The sequence below is a fragment of the Propithecus coquereli genome, unplaced genomic scaffold (genome assembly GCF_000956105.1).
Source record: "Propithecus coquereli isolate 6110/MARCELLA unplaced genomic scaffold, Pcoq_1.0 Scaffold179, whole genome shotgun sequence".
NCBI classification, from domain to species: Eukaryota; Metazoa; Chordata; class Mammalia; order Primates; family Indriidae; genus Propithecus; species Propithecus coquereli.
This window is the reverse complement of record NW_012142634.1, coordinates 1682640-1701837: the sequence shown is the minus strand read 5'-3', so window position 1 is coordinate 1701837 and position 19198 is coordinate 1682640. Positions and strand designations below refer to the sequence as shown.

General features: G+C 41.6%; 2 protein-coding genes across 2 annotated transcripts in view; one reads left to right on the top strand and one right to left on the bottom strand.

Annotated features, from left to right (window-relative positions):
• Positions 1-4833: 4833 nt before the first annotated feature.
• CUZD1 (CUB and zona pellucida-like domains 1) lies at positions 4834-15424 on the bottom strand. Its single transcript, XM_012642393.1, has 9 exons — positions 15160-15424; positions 13841-13991; positions 11692-11906; positions 10076-10226; positions 9500-9717; positions 8850-9022; positions 7387-7778; positions 6328-6596; positions 4834-5129 (listed from the first exon to the last, which is right to left on the bottom strand). The coding sequence occupies exons 1-9, from the start codon at positions 15239-15241 to the stop codon at positions 4957-4959; spliced, it is 1824 nt and encodes a 607-aa protein (XP_012497847.1). The 5' UTR covers positions 15242-15424; the 3' UTR covers positions 4834-4956.
• Positions 15425-18906: 3482 nt separating this feature from the next.
• LOC105808661 (uncharacterized protein C10orf88-like) overlaps positions 18907-19198 on the top strand; it is a 4969-nt gene continuing 4677 nt past the window's right edge. Inside the window, exon 1 of the mRNA XM_012642375.1 lies at positions 18907-18919. Within this exon, the coding sequence (XP_012497829.1) occupies positions 18907-18919 (13 nt within the window). The remainder of the gene's footprint in view (positions 18920-19198) is intronic.

Sequence of the window (19198 nt, the reverse complement as noted above, 5' to 3'; positions counted from 1 at the left end):
TCACCTTCAAATAATATAACCGCTTCTAATTTCCCCTTTGGAAAAAACAGAATAGGCCTTCTGAAGGCAAGAGTTCTCGCTAGAACTTAATTACTTTGTATTTATTGTGTCTATTTTACAGTTTCCTTCTATTTCTGGCCAGGAATAGTGGTTTTCACCCATAGTAGTGTTTAAAATTTCTTTATTAAAAAAAGAGTGGGTAGTAGGGAGAACTCCATTTGGAATTCAGCGGTCTGTATCCACACCTAATTGTCTAAGTCAGAATGAATTCACACCATTATTTAAGTTAATTTTTTTGGTCTGGGATTTTCCTCCCCATCAGGTGCATCAAAGAAAGTTCCTATGCCAATCTCCACTCCCGCCACAAGAACGTGGTTCAGTTCAAGTTCAACGCCTTCAGCTTTCTTGACAGCTACAATGTGGTCTATCTGCAGTGTAAGCTCACCGTGTGCAAGGTGGGAGACTACTCCTCTCGCTGCTCCCAGGGCTGTGCAGTGCGGAGTAGGAGAGATGCAGGCACCGTGGAGGCCAAGGAACGGCAGACTGAGCATTACCAACTGGTGGGGCCACTGGAGATCCACAAAGTAACTGCTCAGGGCAAGACCCTTGTGTGATTTATCCAATTTTCACATGAATCTGTTAGAAATTAGAGAGCAAAGACTAATTTCCTCTGTAGTAATGTTTGACAAATCAGAAGTTATCTACATAGAGACAAGCAAAAGAAACAGCTGGAGGAGATTGCTTCTCTCAGGTTTGTTACTAAATAAATCTCTGATCACTAAAGTTCTAAGGCAGTAACTGTCTGATGGCTAGAAATGCTGCATTTTCTAATTCTTCACTATCAGAACTTGATCATTGTCTTAAAGTGTACAAAATGTTACAAAGAGAAGAGTTATCTCTCTATATGCCATTGCCAATTTAAAGATTTTTTTTTTTTTTTAATTTGACTTCTTAATGTTCAGATGCTAGTAGGTGAATCTCTGTTTCTGTCCTTCTGGTAGCATAAGAATTTATTTTCAGATTTTGTGAAGAGTCTTATGAAAAATAAACTGTCAGGATGCCACTGCTCTTTTTTTTTTTTAACTCTAATAATTGGCTTGTCAAATCAAATATGTCATTTACTCATCAGAACAAGCTTTAATTGTTTTGTTTTATTGGGACTAAATTGAACCCAGGCTTTGTTGGGTTTGGGTTGTAGCTTACAAATAAGAAAGGCTGAAATACAATCGCAAGAACCACACATCTGCTCTTTGAGTTACCAGGTGCTCATGTGGTCATGTTCTCAGTCTATTTTCCAGATCCTCAAAGCATTCAGGGAAACCTGAAAAGTACACACAAAACCTGAAAAGCAAACAAGGAAAGATCAGCACATTCCAACATCTTCCAAGAAAAGGAGAGAGCACCTACTTTAATCTCACTTTTTACCTTAACAGAAAGAGACCTGTGCTACACTACCCTCAAAGTTGCCTTTAAAGAAATAGACTTGAAATAGTCAGATTTTTATTTTTGCTTGTCAATAAATATTCAGTACCAATATTTAAAAGAAGAGTCCCCATCTCCAAGAAACTGTTCCACTCTGTCAATAAATAGCACATACAAGATGGTACTGCGATATCATCAAGTACCCCAGGGAGAAGAGCAGAATTTGGTGGGGCCTGGGAGCTAACCCTGATGTCCCGAGAGATGAAAATCTGAAAAATGACTCAAGGAAGGAAGTAGCCTCTGAGAGGGAACATCTCAGTTTCATTACAAACATGCCCTTCATTGACAACTGTCTTGGTAAAATATATTGATATTTATTTTGATGAAGTTTCCTGCTTATACATAGAAATTGATGAAATATACTTATTGGCCAATTCGGTGAAAAGGTTATCTTTTAAATCAAAGTTAATTATTTATCCCTGAGTAGCTTCATCTTCAGTCACATGAAACAATTTTAGCATCTGGCATCTATTTCATGAAAGTGCTTCAAATGAATAAAGGGGTTTTTCCAAGTAATTGTGGGCTGCTCAAGTTTCTGCTTTCAAAAGTTCATCTGCCCATTTGCTGCACCTACCATAGCATGTTGAGAAAGTGGAGGTTAACAGCTACCAAAATCTAGCAATTTATGACTTTTAACAAATCCCTAATGTGAAAAGTATCGATGATGAAAGAACTAATATTTTAATAAATAAATAAATAAGGGTCCAAACAAATTTCCAGATAAGTTCCTCCTAGTGGGGTTCAAGGGAAGAAGGCCTCCCCAAATCCAGGTGATTCTTAGGAACACTGACATTTGAAAGCCATGGCCACTGTTCAGCATCACATACCGATGGATCAAAATGCACTTAGAAGTACCATTTGATCCAGCAATCCCATTACTGGGCATCTACCCAAAAGAACAAATGATACCCTATAAGAAAGACACGTGCACCCGAATATTTATAGCAGCACAATTCACAATTGCAAAGATGTGGAAACAACCCAAGTGTCCATCAATACATGAGTGGATTAATAAAATTTGGTATATGTATACCATGGAGTACTATTCAGCTTTAAGAAACAATGGTGATATAGCACCTCTTGTATACTCCTGGATAGAGCTGGAACGCATTCTACTAAGTGAAGTATCCCAAGAATGGAAAAACAAGCACCACATGTACTCACCATCAAATTGATATTAACTGATCAACACATAAGTGCACATATAAGAATAACATCTATTGGATGTCAGGCAGGGGGGAGGGGGAAGGGAGGAGGGGTAGAGGGAGGAGGGGATGGGTATATACATACACAAAGAGTGCAATGCGCACCATCCGAGAGATGGACACGCTTGAAACCGGGACTTGGGGGGAAGGGAAGGCAAGGGCAACATATGTAACCTAAATATCTGTACCCCTATAATATGCTGAAATAAAAAAAAAATGCACTTAACAGAGAGAAGCCTGCAATTGAAAAATACCACGGGGGCAGGCCAAAAAGACCCAAGAAAAGCCTACTCTCTCTAGCCAAAGGACCAGCAAAGGGACAACCTAGCCAGACAGAAAAGTTTCGATAAAAACTGTCCTGCTCCAGCCAAACGCCATGGGAAACACTGTGGCCCCACCTCCACTCTAGCCAGCAAAAGTTGAGTGGGGAGCTTAATCTCTCACCCTCCTCCAGTGCCTCTTCCCTCCCCTACACCCCACGTCAGGTGCAGACCAGGTGGGGAGGCAGGCAGCTGGCCCAGCCCCAGGACTCCCTGGGGGATTGGCTGGGCAGTTACTGTTGCTTCATAGTGCACCGACTCCCTGCCCAGTACTGCTCCCCTCCCACCTCACACACTCCCCAAGAAACCCCCTGTACCCAAGCCTATGTCAGTCTGTTTCCCAGGAACCTGACCTATAACAGGGAGTACCAGGTGGGGCCCAAGCAGATTAGAAGCAGATTCTACAATGGGGTTTTGGAGCTGGCAGTGAGGACTCGTCACTGGTGGTAAGTGGAAGATGGATGGCCCTGACCGCTAACGCATCCTCTTGTTTAATTTTTGCCACACCCCAGGGATATGGTTGCTGCTAAACAACCCCTATTTTAAATCATACAGACTATGGCTGAAGTGACCTGGCCAATGTAACCCACCAGGTAAGTGGGAAGAACTAGAACCCAGGCCACCAACTCCAGGTCCAGGAACTTTCATCACTTCTCTTTAGTTCTTCCTAAAGAAAAAACTTACAAATAGTAGCATGCATACTGAAAATGCATTGTTATGTCTCAATATCTCCACTACAGAAGACTTTTTTGATTCATGGTAATAATGATTTTTCCCCATCAAGTCACAATATGTGACGATTTTCTTTGTATCCCACTTTCATGCCTGATGTACCTCTGAATACCTGCCATGCTGGCCAGCAGAGAATGTCCAGTCAGTTCCTGAAGGAGAGGTGGCTGCAGGGCAGCGGCCAGACCAGACAGTTGTGCTGTTTTTAAGTACTTGATGTGATTTGTCCATTCTAAGTAAATTTTTAGGGGTTTTCATGTTAGGTTAAAAAAGAACTTTGCAGTAGTCCAATTTAGGCTACATGGATGAAAATAGAGTCATCGCACAAGGGGTATTTGGGAGATCTACATGGAGATACTAAAAAAAAGAGAAAAATGGGGAAGATCTGTTTTGAGTTGGAGCTGGAAAAATCAATCAAACCCCTAAGGACTTATTCTGTGCGGGTAGAAATTCTATCATATCCATCGTGTATTCCCTTCGGCATCCGGACCTGCAGTGCATGTTTACAGAAGTGAAGGAGAATGCCCTTGGGCATTCGGGAATGTGGTTACCTGTTTGAATGCATACGAGAACCTGAAACTGTGTTGTTAGATGATGAGGTAAACCTGCATTATTCATCTAAGATGGTTAGAGTCAATGTTTGGCACTTGTTAGGACAATTGACCTTCGGCTTTGGTGCTTGATGGTGAAAGGGAGGAGAAATGTTTTTATCTCATTAACCCAGAAACGGTGTTGAAGTTTCTCATTTTATAGTCGCATTCTTCTATCCAAAGGTCTTTACTGAAATGCTGAAGGTGAGAAGAGCCAAGGCTGTGTGTTAAACCAGTAAGGAACATGAATTCAGGAGATTGCAATTCTTCCTTTCACACTCCAGTTTCAGAAATTCTAACTTTTACATCTAAAAATTAAACACATCTAACTCTGAAGACTACTTAAGTAAAAAATAACCCTTTTCTTTTCACCTAATATTTGTTTAAAATGTTTTATGCTTATGAAAGAGGTGTTTTAATTCATGTAATATTTTGGTGCCTAAAATGAGAGCCAACTGACATATTGTTTATTCATTTCAGTCATCCTGTAATAAAACACACTGACATAGCGACATGAAGGCCTGTGTATCACTTTTTCAGACCTTTCCTAATTTATTCATCATGTATGTAGGCACAAGGTACCACCTCCTTTGGCATCCAGGAGAAATAACTGAGGGCTACACCGATCAGCTAATGGTCCTCCAGCTTCTGGTATTTGTAGTCTGCCCGTTGATTTACAAAATGCCTCGCTATGACTGTGACCACAATCACCACATTCAGAGCTAGAACCATGAATGAAAATAGATGCAGACTGTTGAATGGCTGGTTCTGAGTTTCTCCTGCATGTGTTTGACGCTGAAACCCTATAATTGGAAACAAGATGAAAGTCACTTTTTAAAAAAGTATTACCATTACAAAATGTTGGTAACATTTATAATATCTCTACATACCCTATGAATCTTATGCATGAATTAATGTATAATGCTAACACAATACAGAGGAACAATTATCAAATATTTGAATTAGTTTGTTTAATTTTAAATGTGTTTCACATGGTTGACTTAGTTTGGTTCCTTGATGTAACATGAAAAACATGTGAAATTCAAGCACAATAGCCAAATGGAAATGCAGTTTCATTTATTAATGATCACTATTTCTTATAGTTTCAAAATACATTTGATCAACAAGAAAAAAATTTGTTAATTTCCCTGAAACAGGAAAAGGATACTTTTTAATATGTATGATATTTCTATTGTGACTTTCATTCACAAATTTTCCACGAATTTCAAACCAGTATCTATAGATACACCATACAAGCTTTTTAGTGAATATGTTTATAAAATTACTGAATTTGTGTTCTTCTGTTTTTACCATAGAACTAATTTGCTACAAACCAGAACCATACACTCCTTTATAGTGCTAATAATAATAAATACAGAGATCATAAGGTCCTTTAATGCCACTTATACCTAAGATAAATTCATATACACGGTTTTATTTCATTATGGCTTTTCTTAAGCTATTAATTATGGACTATCCTTATTTACCACTGCCTCCTTTCCATGCAGCCAAGTAGGTCTCAGGTTTCAAGCCTTTTATTAATAAAAGAAACAGGACTGTCTTGTGTTAATAGATTCCTTGTTTTTTAAAAAAATAGGTCTTTTTCAAATAGGCAATTATGTGGGATACTGGTTCATCTTGTTTTGTTCATTTAGGAGTTAAAACACATTGCTTTTGATTCCATTATCTGCTATGGCATCTATAATAATGAGTCAGGAAGCTAATGGAAACTGTTTTTAGAGATGAGGACATTATTACACTTATATTCAAAAGCCTTATGAATAATGGTGAATTATCAGTGTGTCATATGCTTACACTGTACACGGTATGCATATTATCAAATGATGGAAATAAATAGTAATCCTGTGTGCTCAAAACTCATAACTTATTTGTAAAACTTCTATAAATCTTTAAACTGTGCATGCTTAAGAACTACCAGATTTGAACAGCATTTTATAAGCCATGAGGTGTTCTTAGATCACGAAATAACTTCTTTCTTACCTGAATTACCACTTGCACTTCGATCCCTTTTCAGACGAATGGGTCCTATGATGGAATCAGTCTTCCACTTGTATGAGGAAATGTCTCGTTTCCTTCTAGAGAGACAGCCTTGATTGCAGCGAGACTGGTGGTCATCACTATCACATATTAAAACTTTACACTGCAGATACACAGAGCTCAGACTTCTCAAGAATTTAAAAGCATTAAACTGGAATCTTCCATAGTGTCCAAATAAGGGATACACCTTACAAGTCTCATCTCGACTACATCTGGAACAGAATTTATAATCATGTTCAGAAGATGCAGAGAAGTTCATTCTTGTCAATGCTAAAAAGAGATGATACAAAGTTCTCTCTGAACTGTCTAATTTGTGAATCCGAAAATCTCTCTAGAAAGATAATGTCTCTAGTTCAGACTACAGTGAGCTAAGACTATAGATATGATTCCCAGGTAAGATAGATAGAAAGGTTCCTTCTAGCTCTAAAATTCCTAGTCCATATGAATTAACCAGAAAATTTATGCTTCTGTATTAGAACTCAAACACCTTTCCTTACATGCTTATTATTAATGTATCAGTATGGATGATTTAGTTAAAATCTGCCAGCTTTTAGGGGGGAAAAAAAGGAAACTTTTCCTTTCAAAGAAGAACTTTATACTTTTTCTTTTAAGAATGCTACATATATTTTATTGATGACATTATAGTCTAAAGATGGTACACATGAAATGATCTTCTGGGTTTTTGTTGAAAATAACCAAAATTTACAAAAAGCAAATGCACAAACAGCTTTCTTGACAAAAGGAAAATTTGTTTCCACCAGAAAATATTTTGTAAATACACTCAAAATTCTAGAGGATATAACCTGTATCTATATAAATATTTTAACTTAAATTATTTGTAACTAGTACACTATAACTATTTTATAAAATAATTAAAATAAATTTAATAAATTCCATGGTAGTAGTTCTAGGAACATTTACATATATACACACAATTACTTTATTAAAATAATTATTACTCCTCAGAAATATCATCTATACATCAATTACATTAATACATACCCACTCTTGATTAAGTCATAGGTTGGAGATGCAAAGTCAGAGGTTGGAGAGGCTCTACAGGTATCAAGAAAAACCACCAAATTTGGATCTGAGTTGTGCAGAGTGACTTGAACATAAAGACTCTGGTTCAAATCCACATAATATGGTGACTCAAGTATAGGCTTTTCAAATGAACTGGATTCAAAAAAAGCCATGGTTGTGTTATATTTTCCCAGTGCATTTTGATTTTGTATTATATCATCTTCTGTTATGTATGTTATCTCCACAGTAGAATTATGTTCCATTTCACATTTCACAATAATCTGGAGTTGTTTCTTACGGGTGATCACTTCAGAAGTTGGAGATGCAGAAAAGGTGATTATATTGGTGTAAGTAATTGACTGATCTTCTACCTGCAGAACAAGATGGAATTCAAATTTTACACTTTAAGTCCAGTGATGTTTTAGAGCATAGATGTAAATAACATTTGTAGGTGGAGGCATAATTTTCTTAAATCATGAGATAATAGCTTTCATGTCAGAATACTATAAAGCTTAAATGTGTTTCACTGAAGAAATAGTCTGAGAAAGGAAGAATGAATGAGATGAGAGATCCAGCATGTATTAGAAAGACTTTAAGTCAGAATTGGACAGAATTTTTTTCAGTTACATTAAAATCAATTTTGAAGGCAAATTTCCAGCCCTATAAAGACTTTAAACCTGGCGACATATTGCCTTCCATAAGGAACATTAAGTTAGTGTGGCTAACTGCGCAGTTTCCAAAATGTACATAGACAGAGGGCTGCAATAGGTGCCCCCTGGTAGCCTTCCCGAGAAGCTCACAGTGTAATTAAGCCTGTGTGTTTGCTTTTGGAGAGAAATGATGATTTACTTTTATCCCTATCAATTCCTCTGGATTAGCCTCTGTTCTTTTCAATTAGGTTTCTGTTTAACATCCAGAGTGAGAAGTTTATGACATGTGTCCTAAAGGGACCCTAGGTAGAAAGTGTTTGAGATCTTGAATGAGACTTTTAGAAAATGTAAAACAAATTGCAAACTTCCAAAAATATCCTTCATGTTCAAAATAAGGATAATGTTTTATCTTCTGTCTTTACAAGGGAAAGAACACTAAAAGCTAGCTAGATTTTTACTAAACATGAAATGTAAACATTTTCTGCACAACTGTTTCTGGTAGGATATTAAACCCACTGCATATAGATGATTGAACTCTCTGGTGAGTATTCAGAGTTCTTTACCTTCTGGGAAAGATAACCACCCTCCAGTCACCCTGAAAATGAAGGCAGCAAATTTGGCATTTGTGTATGAAGGTATGTACTTAAATGTCCACACATGCTTATTTATCATTTGTTAAGCCACTACGATTTGGGGCTGTTTGTTAAAGCAGCCAGCAAGCGTTACCCAGGATGCATCACCCAACATGCATTCATCATTTAACAAAACTCAGCTATCGGTGTTTCACTTTACCTTTTTGATTGTACCACATCCATCAAATGGGATAGAGAAATCCACAACATTCGATAATCTGGGTCTGCAAGTTGGGTCAGTTAGTTGCAAGTCATTCTCATTATAGTTAAAAGACTCTAGGTAGGATTTACTTATGATAATTCTCATGTTGTCAGAAGAGCAAGTTAAAGACGCTGTCAGGGCGGAAAAAAAGGATGATCATGTTTATACCAGCTAGGAATTTTGGATCTTGAAGAGCTGTGCGTGCAGGTGAATATATAAAAAGTCAAAACCCATTGTGCCCTAAATAAGTAATCAGAAGCCCGAGATAGCTGACAAGTCGATTCACCTTTTACAATGTTCATTGTGCCTTTGTCTGGAGCTAGAATCTGTAAATTTTTTTAACTGCGTCTTTGCAGAAGGTATTATGGGAAACAGTCCATATTTCCTCCAAGGATCTTTTTCAGGTTGATATATCATTAATTTCTTCTTGTATTAAGCAATGCACAGAACTGATTCTCAAGCTTCAGATTATGAAAATGTTCCCAACTATAAATGACAGTCTTGCAAATAGGGATAGCCACATATAGGCTAAGAATTAAGGAGCAGTTTTTATGTACATAATCTTCAGAGAAGCTCAATATAGCTAAGGAACATAAAATGTGACTTACTAGTGTTGATATTTTCTGCATAAATTGAAGTGTAGGAAGCAGAAAAGCCCCGGTAGGAATTGGCATAATCTGTAGATAACACAACAGTCAAAGAGTCTGACGAAGATTCAAAGGTGGGTGCTACGCGGCCACAGACTTTTCCAATCAGGCCAGAGCTGGTGGAGGAGCCATCATAGACAGCAACAAAATCGAATCTGCAATGGTCGTCTACTTCTAGGCTAGAGAATGAGGGCCTCTGGTGAAAAAGCTTTTCAGACCAATTCAATTCTATGTTCTAAAATCCCAGCAATTCCACTTAGTGATTAAGGATTTTCCCTTCAATGGTATCTCAGGTTTATGATGACAAACAAACCTGGGTCTTTGTCAGTCCCTAACAGGACCTCAGAATCTTCAGAAAAATATTAAATAGTCAACTTACTTTAATGTAATAGTATCACTGTTTTCCTTTCTATATCAATTCTTTAAAAAAATGCCCATATGTGGGCATTGCAAGTAATAATTTCTCCTCCCCAGGTCTCCCCAATGTCCAAGTGGGCACACTGCATTTGTCCAACAGAAGTGGACCTCAGTACTTACAAAATCTCTTCGAAGTTTAATTTTATCTTGTAACCTTTCTCCACTTGTATGTGCCACACACAATAAGCCAGCTCAGGATATGGGTTTGGGTAATTGGGGCTGGTGAAAGATCCTTCCAAAGTGTCCAAGTAACCGCCACAGTCTGGAATAGCTAAAACGGATGTGAAGGTGACCAAGAATGTAAGTCAAAATGGAGACGTCTTTTAATTTCTGTGTTGTACGTCAAGCTTATTAACACATCAAATCTGAGTTTTATTCCGCCTCTGTCTTTCCCATGGGTCGCCTATTGAGGTCTTCATCCTTCTTCATCACTGGACTTCCTGCCTATTGTTGCAGGGCAGGGAGTGAATTTTTATACTGCTGCCAAATCAATCACATTAAAGTGATGCAATGAGATCTGTCCCAGCTGTAGAGACCCTCCATTACCTGGACTGAGCCATAGAAAATAAAGTCACATTCTCAGGACTAGCACTGGAGGCCCTTCCTCACTTAGCTCCTGCTCAGCTTTCCTATGTCATGAGCCACTTCCATGTGGCCTGTTGTTCCCCCAGCCCTTTCTTCCCAGGTCTCTGCAGGCTGTTGGCTCCAGCAGAGGTAACTCCTCCCCTGACTCCCATTTCTCCCTACCCTGGTCACGCTATCGTCCAAAGCTCAGCTCAGATGCAACCCTCATGGTACCGGCCTTGATCCCTCCCTACCCCAATAAGTACATAAACAAGCAGCTAGACAGACAAAACATGGAGAAACAATACCAAAAGCTCTTTTTTGGAGATGTAAAGTGGTTTACATTGGCTGAGGCATAGGATGCATATCAGGTAGTAGCTAGAGGCAAGGCTTGAAAAGGTGGCCTGGATGCAGCTTGGGAAAACCTTGCTGCTCCACTCTGGAGATTTGCTGCCACTAAGACATCAGTGGCTTAAGCAGGAGAGTGACATGATCAGTGTTGGACCTTGGAAAGAAAAACAGTGGAGTTTTTCGCATGAAAAGTCCTTGGTGTTTTGCTTTGGGTCACAAGGGAATGTCGGTGCTGTGAATGCAGAACCAAGGAAATGCAGCCTCTGACTGCCTGGCAGTCGTAGATTTCAGAGGTGAGGTCAGAGATTGCCAGCATGTGCTCCCCAGACAATCTTCTTTGTCAGCATGACCTGGGGGACTTGTTAAACATGAAAGTTCTGCAGCCCAACCCAGATCTAAGTTATCGGACCAGAGGGAGGTGCAGCCCCTGTACAGGCATCACAAAAGATATCACGGTTATTATTAAACAGGCTGAATGTGGAGAGGCTCTGCGTCGGGCTCTAACAGAGTACCCTCACCTGTAGCCAGCTGATCAGCCCCTTGCCTCTGCCTCACCTGGTAGCTGCTTAGGAAGGCAAGTTCATGGGCTCCACCCCAGAAGCAATGAATCAGAATCTCTGTGGTGGGGCCCAGAATGAGTGATTTAACAAGCTCTCCAGGTGATACTTTTGCACAGGAAAGATAGAGAACTACTGCTCTCCCAAACAGAGAAGCCTCTGAGGGAACAGACTCAGACTGAAGGTCACAAGGACCCAGGCAGGAGGGTGTGTAACCTGTGCTTGTGGGAGAGGTGGGTAAAGGCTGTGTAGATGAGGACTTACAGGTGTCAGATGAGAAGAAGTAGTAGAAGATAAAGACACTTCTTTGAACTGTTGCAGAGTCAGTGACTATTTGAAACGTCAATGTATTGAATGATGATTCAAATACAGGAACGAAGTCATTTTCACTGCAGACTTTCCCTAGCAGAGGCCCATTGGTAGAGGTTCCATCAAAGACTTTAATGTTTTCACTTTGACAACTTCCATCTGGATCAAGCCTGAGGACAGAACACAACTGTGGCTGGAGAAGAGCCATTAGCAAAGGGGTTTCACAAGCAGAGTCAATTGCTCACATTGGTATGGCAATTTAGAAAGTGGCGGCACATCTGGATTCATTTAAACCTCTGCAAGACCAATCACCACCCCCATCATCCTCCACATCAAGATACTCATTGTCCACCTTAATGGCTGCAGGAAGGTGAACTGCTTTGCCTATGTCTCACATCAAGTAAATGGTGAAGATGAGCCTTCTACCTCTTTCCATCTCTCCTGTTTCCTGTGCCCACATGACTCTTCGGGGTAGAACCTTCTTATTTAGAATTGATCCCCATTGACATCTGATGTCCTAGGCTGCTGAAAGGCAAAGCAATTCTTTCATGGCCGCCTCTCTTTCAAGGTAAAGCAAATCCTAACATCTCCCTAGTCCCTTCCTTCCCTCATATCACCATTTGTCCATCATTCTGAAGGACAGTCCCCTGCCCCCTGACAGGCAGCCCAGGATTTTCATTTTCTGCCCATCCTGATGGGGTCTCTCTGAATGATCTCAGAAAACACATTTCCAACATAACTTAGAAGAAATAATACAAGAATAGAGAAATCTGAGTTCCCCTTCCACCTTAGCCACTTACCTGCTGTATAACTTTGGAGAAGTGATTTACCCTTTCTCGACTTGTTTTCTCTTCTGTAAAATGGGGATATCACAGCCTACTTCTTACTCTTGTGTGAGGTTTATCGTATTCTGAACGTGAGGCACCTACCTCACGTTCATGAGGCCTGGCATGCAAGAGGTGTCCAGTGAATGTTAAATGGTAATTTCCCCCTTCTCTTGTTCTTTCCACACTTTGTTTTCTCTTCTTCTCTCTTCTTGCACAGCTACAATAGTGTGTATTTCTTAAATCACTCTAGTATTCCAGGCAATTTGAAAGGCCCCCTTCTGTTTCTTTGAGAGATAAATTGCAACTTCAGTGGTATAGGGCCACGGTTCTCAAAGTGTGGTACCTGGCCCAGCAGCATCACATCACCTGTAAATTTGCTATTTATGCAAATTCTAAAGCCGCACCCACCCTATGTGAATAAGATAATAGAGGCTCTTGGGGTGGGGCCCAGCAATTGTGCTTTAACAAGCCTTCCAGTTGTGTCTGGTGCATGATCAACTTTGCGAACCAGTGGGACAGAGTAAGAGTCTGGGTTCTAGAGCCAGGTTGCTTGGACCTCTCCCACTATGTGACCTTGGGCCTGTTAAGTGACTTGTTTGGGCTTTCTTATCTACAAAATGGGGATCTAATGCACTCTAATCCAAGAGGGTTGTTGAGAGGATTAACTGGGGTAGATCTCATGAAATGCAGAGAGTGTCTCCATTGGGCAGGGCCCTGTTCTCAGCTTAGCCTTACATGGGGATGGCCTGGGCACTTATAAAAAAACAGGAATGTATGCTTTTTGAAAATAAAAATTTTACAATTTTACAATAAAAAGTACTGATGCCTGGGTCCCACCCCAGAGATTGTGATCTAATTTTATGGGGTGCAGCCTGGGAACCTGAATTTTTGGAAGCTTTCCTGCTGATTCTAATGCATAGCAAAGTCTGGAACCACAAATTTAGTGTTTTAAGGACTAGAATCTGGAACTAGATTTACTAGATACTAACCTTGGTCATGCCACTTACTATTTGTGTGGGCTCAGACAATTTCTCAACCTTCTGTGTTGTAATACTAGTATTGATATCAAAGGACCTCTATGAGCAAGTGCCAGGCACACAATCGTCATCAGTGAACATCCACCACCACCACCATCAGCAGAAGCATCATGGTGGCTGTGAGGGTTACTACCACCTTTAGCAGCAGCTGAAATCTTCCCACAGAGAGTCCCCAGCCCCCGCCCCAAATGTGGCCAGAGAGTTCAACCTCCCTGATTAGGAAACTGAAGCTGCACTTACTGAATTTGGGAAAAGATGATTCTGATGCTTTTGTTTTCTGGTATTTCTATTGTCCAGGTACAGTTCTCACTGGGGTTGAGTTGCAGGATCAGGGCTTTGTGGTTCTCTGCCAGATTGGAACCTCCCAGACTGGCGCTGCAGTTTGATTTGCCTGGCAGAGACCACAGATAGCAATGAGGAGAGCCAGCAGCCCCTCCCCCTCTCCAGTGACTGAGCATCTACCTCCCATGCGTAATATCAATGCAAGCATTCGGCTAATCATGGATAGTATTTAGCTCACTCCAAAGTAAGCCACAAGCAACGGATTTTTCCTTCTTGGTGCCCTTGGGGAGAAAGTATGATTTTTCTACATATAGTCCATAAAAGAGACTATATTAGGCCTGTAGAAGGATGATTTTAAAAAGGCACTTTATATCTAGAATGTATAAGAAATTCTTACAATTCAATAATTAAAAGACAACCAATTAAAAATAGACAAAGGACCAGAATAGACATTTTTCCAAAGAAGATCTATAAAAGGCCAGTAAGACATGAAGAGATACTCAGCATCATTAGTCATCATGGAAATGCAAATCAAAACCACACTAGATACAACTTCACACCCTTTATGATGGCTAGAATCAAAACCAGAAAATAACAAGTGTTGACAAGGATATGGAGAAATTGGAATGATCATACACTGCTAATGGGTTTGGAAAATGGTGCAACTACTGTGGAAAAGTCTGGTAGTTTCTCAAAAGATTAAACATAGAGTTAGAATAATCCAGAAATTCCACCCCTAGGCATATCCCCCAATAAATGAAAACAAATATCCACACAAAAACTTGTATACTACTGTTCACAGCAACATTACTCATAATAGTCTAAACATAAACATTTTAAACAAAGGTCATATTGTAAAAATTTCAGATAGTTTTCTTTTAATGTAGATCATAGACACATAGATCAGTGTCATTTTTTAAAATTTACAAGAGTGTTCCTTTGTATGGATTTACCATAACAAAATGAATGATGAAAATTTGTGATTTTTACAACTTTATAAATGCATATATTTGTATATTTTTATGATTATTTCCTAAAGATAAACTCTTAGTAGTGAAATTATTGGTAAAATTATATGTGCTTTCTATATATTTTTATGGACATTGTCATACGGACCTGAATACAATTAGTACTAATTCAAAATTCCACCAAGAGTATTAAATTTTTCTCTGTATTAAGGCCAACAGATATAAAAACTTTGGAAGAAAAAATGTTAAAGACCTCTTGAGAGGAGGTCGTTCCTGTTTTGGTGGAAAAATCTGGTTCAATTTTCTTACCTTCATCCTCAGTCGAGTTCACCTCTGCCAAACATGAGGCAATTAAAAGAGCCAAAGGCAGGAGCCTTCTTACAACCCCCATCTTTGCAAGGGGCTGGGAAGCCTTAACGGCTAGCAGGCTTTTATAGTTTCTGTGATTCCTAACTATCTAGTTTCATAACCCAGAGACCTCCAGGGAAATGCGTCATTTCCAGCCATGCAAGGGGTAGACTGATGTGAGAATATAGCAGCTGTGTGACTGGTTCTTATCAGCAATTCCCAACAGCAAGTGTTCATTCTCCCCAGCCCACTCCTGGAAAGTCTGTACCCAGCAACAGCTCTTCACGGGCATCTCTGGCAGCTGGCACACAGCAGGCACTGAGTAATGCCTTGTGGAATTGACCTGGAGCTATGCCTTTGCCCTATCCCTTCAGATCACGAATGGGGTGGCATCGTTGACATCTGAAGCCTTCACTGCTCTGCTCCAAGAACGAAGGCTCTGGGAGGCCAAAGGATCAGTGGGCGAGGAGGGGCATGGCACCTGGGCAAACTCTGGGTTGAGGTGGGTCATTAGATGCCCTGCCAGGAGGCTGATCCTACGGGTGGAGGGGGAAAAACAGAGGATGAGAAGGAAAAAGAAAGTGCAGGTCCGGGTTCCTCTGCAGGGATTTCTAACTGGTTAAGTCTAGGCTGAAGCAGGTGGATTAGTACCCTGGCATGGTGTTTTGCAGTCAAAAGAAAGGAATCCTTATGTCAATGGTGAGACTAGGAAGAGCAAGCGTGTGTTTGAGTAGGGGCAGGGAGGGAGCTGTTCTCTTTTTGCTTATTCGTTCAGCAAATATTTGTCACTGTCTTAGGGCCTGAGGAATAAAGAAGTGAACATGAGAGGCACGGCCATGCCCTCATGGAACTTGTATTCTAAGTGGAGAGATAGACAACAAAATAAATGAATAATTCAAATAGTGAGAGCAGCTGTGACTATAATCAAACAGGGTGATTTGATAGAGAGAGTGGCTGCCTTGGGGGAATGGCATCTTGAGAAATGAGATCTCAACTAAGACAGACAGATAAGAGGGAGCCATCCATGTGTGACCTGGGCTTAGCAGGTTGCATTTTTGGCAAAACAAAGGGCCAGTGCAAAGGTCCTGAGGCAGGGATGGGCTGGGGCACCTGCAGTATAAGGGAAGGCAGACCAGCTGGCCACTGTGAGTGCAGAGGAGCCAGGTGGGAGGTGAGGATGGGCAGGAAATGGTCAGATGGTGAAGGACTACAGGGCAGAGGATGAGTCTGGATTTTGCTTTGAGCTCAGTTGGAGTTTTTTGAGTGGAGAATGCCACCACTGAGGTTTTCTAACGGTTTTTAAAGAACCCTCTGAGCAGCTCTCTGGTGGTGGGAGGTTGGTGTAGGCTGGATCTCCCAGGGTAAAACCTTCCTGGGTACCCCTCAACCTGTCTGTTATTCTGACTGTGCTACAGCTCAGGACCCCTCCCTGGGCTCTAGGACAATGGGCTTCCTGGAGAGGGCACAGTCCTGCACTGTGACTCAGGGCATCCATTCCTAGTTGGGCCCACACCTGATGCTACAGCAGAAAGGCAGCACCTGGGATGCCAGGAAGTGGTGCTCACAAGGAGTTTGGACATTCTCCAAGGTCCCAGCATGGCTCTGCTTGGTTCCTATCTGCTTAGGCTGGTCATGGACTAGGTGGGGTCTGGGTGTCCTCGTGTGACAGTGAGCAGGGGGCAGGCATTTGGGAGTCGTCTAATTGCCCTTCCCAAGATCAGTTAAGGTTCCAGAAGTTTCCCTGGGGGGAGTCCTTTGTTAGGGAGAATGCTAATGGAAAGTATTTCAAAATGGTTACTTCTCCCCTCCCCCTGGACAAAGCAAGTGGAGGTTTTCTCCAATCTTTGCTGTAAGAATCTGGTGGGGCTTTGGGAGGTAAACCTCCCCCCGAAAAAGTGTACAAGGCACCATACCAGTGGGCTCCCAGGAATTTCTAACTCTCAAGCTACTTTGCACTCGGCCTCCAGCAATTCATCAATGACCATTTTATGCGTTCCTGCCAGTCACTGCTTAAAGAAGACTCGTAATCTCAAGATGGTAAACTGATCTCAGCTGTGATTTTTCTATAGTTGCCTGTTTCTCCAGTTTGGGAATGGCCATTTGCCCTGTGACCTCAATTATCGAATGGATTTTTTTTTTTTTTTTTTGAGACAGAGTCTCACTCTGTTGCCCTAGAGTGAGTGCCGTGGCGTCATCCTAGCTCACAGCAACCTCAAACTCCTGGGCTCAAGCAATCCTCCTGCCTAAGCCTCCCGAGTAGCTGGGACTACAGGCATGTGCCACCATGCCTGGCTAATTTTTGCCATATATTTTTAGTTGTCCAATTAATTTCTTTCTAATTTTAGTAGAGACGGGGTCTTGCTCTTGCTCAGGCTGGTTTCGAACTCCTGAGCTCAAACAATCCGCAGGCCTATCGGATGGATTTTTAAAAAGTTGTTAAATGTTCAGTTTGTTCAGCTTTTTTATTGCCGTGAAGACAGTTGTGATGGCTTCTAACCTGTTTCCATGTCTGAAGTACTAATTTTTGCAATCATTAAAACTAAGACCTTTACAATTAAGGACTTTTAACCTTTTGTATTCTGTACATATCAGATTTTTAGTGGGATTTCTCTCTTTCAATCGTGATAAGTCCACCTAATACAGACTCTGGATAAGTGATTACCTACAGAAAAATACATACATTCATAATTTTGCTGGCACAACGCTACAGGTAAAAAGAATGGAAAAGGGCATTCTATTCTCATTGGTTACATATCCAAATATATTGACTCAAATGAAAATTTAAGAAAAATAGAGTAAGAATTATTTTGTACTTAATTATGAGCTCAGAATACTTAGTACTGAGATAAGATTAATGTGAGGTAAAGCGAAATTCTATTTTCTAGAGAATACTCCAAATACAGGTGTGACAGCCCCACAATACGAAGAAAGCTGACACTCCAATTTTCTTTGAATCTAATTTCCACTTTTTTTCCCCCGAAAAAGGTAACCTTGAAAGAATGAAGAAAGCAGTGTAGTCTCCCTTCCTATCCCACGGGGCGTCTGGAAAATTCCCTGTAGCTACCCCATTTCTCCATCCACACACCCGGGATCTTTCTTGATCATCACCGAGGGCGTCCAAGCCGGTTCCTGCGGCCCGAGGGGGCAGGTGGGCCCCGTCTGGGCCGCGCCATTGGACCAGTCAGGCGGGACCTAACCGCGCCTGGCAAAGACCCACGCGGCCCCGTAGCGCCCACTGACGTCGTTCAACCCCAAACCCCACCATCCAGCTCAACTCCCTTCTGATGTGAGAATGTGTGGGGCGGGGCGAAAGTGGATGAAGAATAAAAATAATAACCCGAATCGACAGCGCGTCCACGGCCCTCGCCGTCCGAAATGCCACACACTGCATGGACCGGCCCGGGAAAGACCCCAGCGTCCACTCGACAGATAAAAGGGTCTAGAGTTGGTCCAATAAGTCTCGTACAGCGACGAGACCACGCCTACCTGACAGACACTACCCACCTGCCCAGTAACCATTGTCCTGTCCTCTCCGTCTACTATTTCCCCACAGCCAACTTCGAAATACCGCCCTGTGCGGGCACGCAGGCCACCGCGCCTGCGCACACTCTCCAGGAGCAGACCGAGGAGCTGTCAGTGCGCATGATCCATCCTTGATCTCCGCCCCGCTGATTTTGTACACCGTTCCGGAAGCCAGATGGCTTGCGCATGCGTGCCTACGGTAGCTGCTTCTGCCCACTTAAAAGCGAGAAGCGGCGGGTATTTGAAGCCGGGTGAGCCGGAAGTCGCCGTGCTTCCTGTCTTCCACGCTGCACTGGTGGAAGCTCAAGTACTGGGAGAGAGGTTCCGGGGCTGGGCTGGCCTGGCTGGAGGCGGCGGAATGGAGACTGGGACTGAAGCCGCGGGACTGAGCCTCCGTCCGACACTGGCCTCTTCCTGGGATTCTGCACGCGGGGCCCTGACCCAGAGTCTCCTTCTCTCCCAGGCTGGTCTCGGCGCC